The sequence below is a fragment of the Pteropus vampyrus genome, unplaced genomic scaffold (genome assembly GCF_000151845.1).
Source record: "Pteropus vampyrus isolate Shadow unplaced genomic scaffold, Pvam_2.0 Scaffold127, whole genome shotgun sequence".
Classification (NCBI taxonomy): domain Eukaryota; kingdom Metazoa; phylum Chordata; class Mammalia; order Chiroptera; family Pteropodidae; genus Pteropus; species Pteropus vampyrus.
Genome location: NW_011888908.1, coordinates 3,037,734 through 3,040,557, shown reverse-complemented (window position 1 = coordinate 3,040,557; position 2,824 = coordinate 3,037,734). Strand labels below are relative to the sequence as shown.

The following is a 2,824-nucleotide window of genomic DNA, read 5'->3' as shown; positions in this document are numbered from 1 at the left end:
CTTTCAGAGATTCTGTGATGTAAGTGGAGATTACAGGCGAAGGGAGAGTGTTCTGAGGTTGAAAAGGGAAACTGGTCTTGTTAGGCCCTTTGAACCAATTACATAATCCTCGAGAACATCGAAAACAGTCATAGGCCAAGCATCCACGCCTGGCACGTAGTAAGCACTCAATAAACATCTGCTGATATTACTGGAAATCGATGTACCCCCTTGGCAATGAAGTTGCATGGATCAATGGTAGCAGTGAACCTGCTTCCTACCTTCCAGTTCGTACAGATAGATTTTGGCCCAAAAATCTCAGTAAGTAGGAAGGTCCATGGTCCCAAATGCAAGTAGCTGCCCAAGCCTCTGCAGATTTTGCAAGATTTTCATCCCAAACCTGTGAAGGGGAAAAAGCTTTCAGCTTTACAGGTTTGCTGATAAGACACAAAATAAAAGAAAAGAAATGATACTAGTAATTCCTAAAGTTTTTTCAATTCTGATTCCTGAGACTTTTAACTAAAGGAAAGCAAATTAAAACCATTGATAGTTCAATTTTATAGTGCAATATAATTGTGATTGTACCAGGAAAAAAAAAAACTTTATTGTTTTTACAGTGCCATCTAGATCCAAAGTCCAGACATCAGCTTTTTGTAAAGGATGGGTTAACAAAAATGCCATGTCTAGGTGTAGCCTGGGGACACCTCAGACTGACCACTGAAACTGGAATCCACCAAAGTCAATTGATTTCTGTAGAGGCCATTTTCTAGGAATTTCCAGGTACAAAATACAAAGTAGAAAATATTTATAATTCTTGAACGTAAATATAGAAAACATGCTTTCAGAATTTCCCCCTAGTGAAAATGTAATTTACTGAAGAACTTATCTGTTGTAAAAAAATGATTTTAATTGAGTTTTATAGTTAAATATCATTATTTTCTGTTATGTGAATATTTATATATTGTTCTATTCTGAAAAATTTTGAATTGTGACAGTGGGCACTGGTATGTTTTAGAAGGTAAGACCTTATTTGAAGAAGGAAGGGATGGTTTTATTACTCAAACTCTGTATGGGAAGGCTTATACATGTCCTTCTATTAATCTTTGTCTTTCTGCTTTTCATAGTCTCCCTTATTTTATCGGTCTCTTGGTGACTTTCTCCTCTGCCCAGTTGCGTGGAGATAAGCCAGAGACATCTCCATTAGGGTCAATGGCCACGAGTCTGCCGTGCATTACAAGCTTCCAAGCAAACCCTGGGGACCGCGTGGCTAGAACACTGAAAAGGCACAGCTTTCCTCAGAGATCATGGGACACATAGACTTACTTAGTAATCAGTATAGTTAAATGAACAGAAATTAATTTAGTGACTTTGAAATAAAATAGGAAAAAAAAAATAATCAATGAGTCCTTCCAGAGACATGTTTGCCCTAGGAAGCCATGGCAGCCGCCCTCAAAAGGAATTCATTAGTTACTCAAAAGTCATTTTAAATTAGAAAAACAAAGTCATGTTACATAAATTTATCCAGAATTGCATTAAAATATACTCACTCCCAAAGTTTATATAAAATCAGAATTATTTAGGAAAGATCTGGAGCAATTCTGCGGTGGCCACGTCTCCTTTGTCCACATCCTAGAGTAACAGAGATTACTCAAGGAGCCGGTTCAGTCATTCAGAATACAATCTGCACATTTTGTGGATTAAACTAAATGTGGAAAAATTTTACATAAAACCATTTTAATAAATAATCGATGTTAAATACAGTATCAAAAATGGATAATACTCATCCTGTAATTTATGACTAGTGTCCATTTCTTTATATACTTTTTCTCTCTGAATTGATATCATACTCTTTTACAATTACAAAAAGAGATTTTGTACTACTTTTTAAATAAATACTTAGTTTACTAAAACAATTATTGGGCATAAATTTTATGAATTATTTAAACTTCTTTGTTTTGTTTATAAAAATCTGGGTAAAGCATATCAGCCATACGAAATAAATTTATAATGAAAATCATAGACTCTTAGGGCTGAAATTAACTTTTAAATACATTTTGTTTGGCTGATAGTGAATTTATCTATTATTTATTCTTCCGATATTTTTGAATGAAATATATGGATTTATGACATGTGGGTTATAGTTCCTCAAAATACAAAACAGCAAGATTAATTCAAAAAGAAATTCCAGATGGAACATCAACAATTTATGTCCCCTGAAGAGTTCTTAAATAATACAGTCACTGGAGGAAAAAAATATATTTAAGTGTCATTTACTTATTGAAATACAGTGTGCACTCAGATCAAAACTGCTAAAAATGCTTTATTAGAGTCTTGGTCTAAAATATCAGCACAGCATGACACAAATAACATTGACCTAAAAATTTAGAAATGTATTCTCACTCTAATTCTACTGCTAAGATCATCTGTGACTGAAGGCATGTCACTTATTGTATCTCCCAGTTAAAGCATCTGAAAATTAAGATTGGATGACGTCATCTCATTTAATTACCCAAGTAGCCCAGCATCAAAGCCAGGAAGATCTATGTATTGGGCTATGAATTGCCCGGTTCTAGCTCCATGGAGAGTAAACTTGATTCTTTTCGAAATTATCAGAAATACGTGAGTTAAGAATTTAGCATATGTAATCCTTTCGTTATATTCATTCACATATTTGAAAACTAAGTATTGTGTATGTCAAAAAGATGAATCAAAAATTTCATGCCTAAAAAATATCTAACATAAACACACTCCGTTAACTGTGATAAGGGATCCTGATAGGAAGACAATGTATTTAGCAGTACCAACGCCTACATTTTTTCAGGTGTTTCTATGTACACGTGTCGCA

General features: G+C 34.1%; 1 protein-coding gene across 1 annotated transcript in view; it reads right to left on the bottom strand.

Moving 5' to 3' along the window:
- Positions 1-2,824, bottom strand: part of PI15 (peptidase inhibitor 15) — a 28,502-nt gene that overhangs the window by 4,885 nt on the left and 20,793 nt on the right. The window contains exon 2 of the mRNA XM_011366945.1: positions 261-379. Within this exon, the coding sequence (XP_011365247.1) occupies positions 261-379 (119 nt within the window). The remainder of the gene's footprint in view (positions 1-260; positions 380-2,824) is intronic.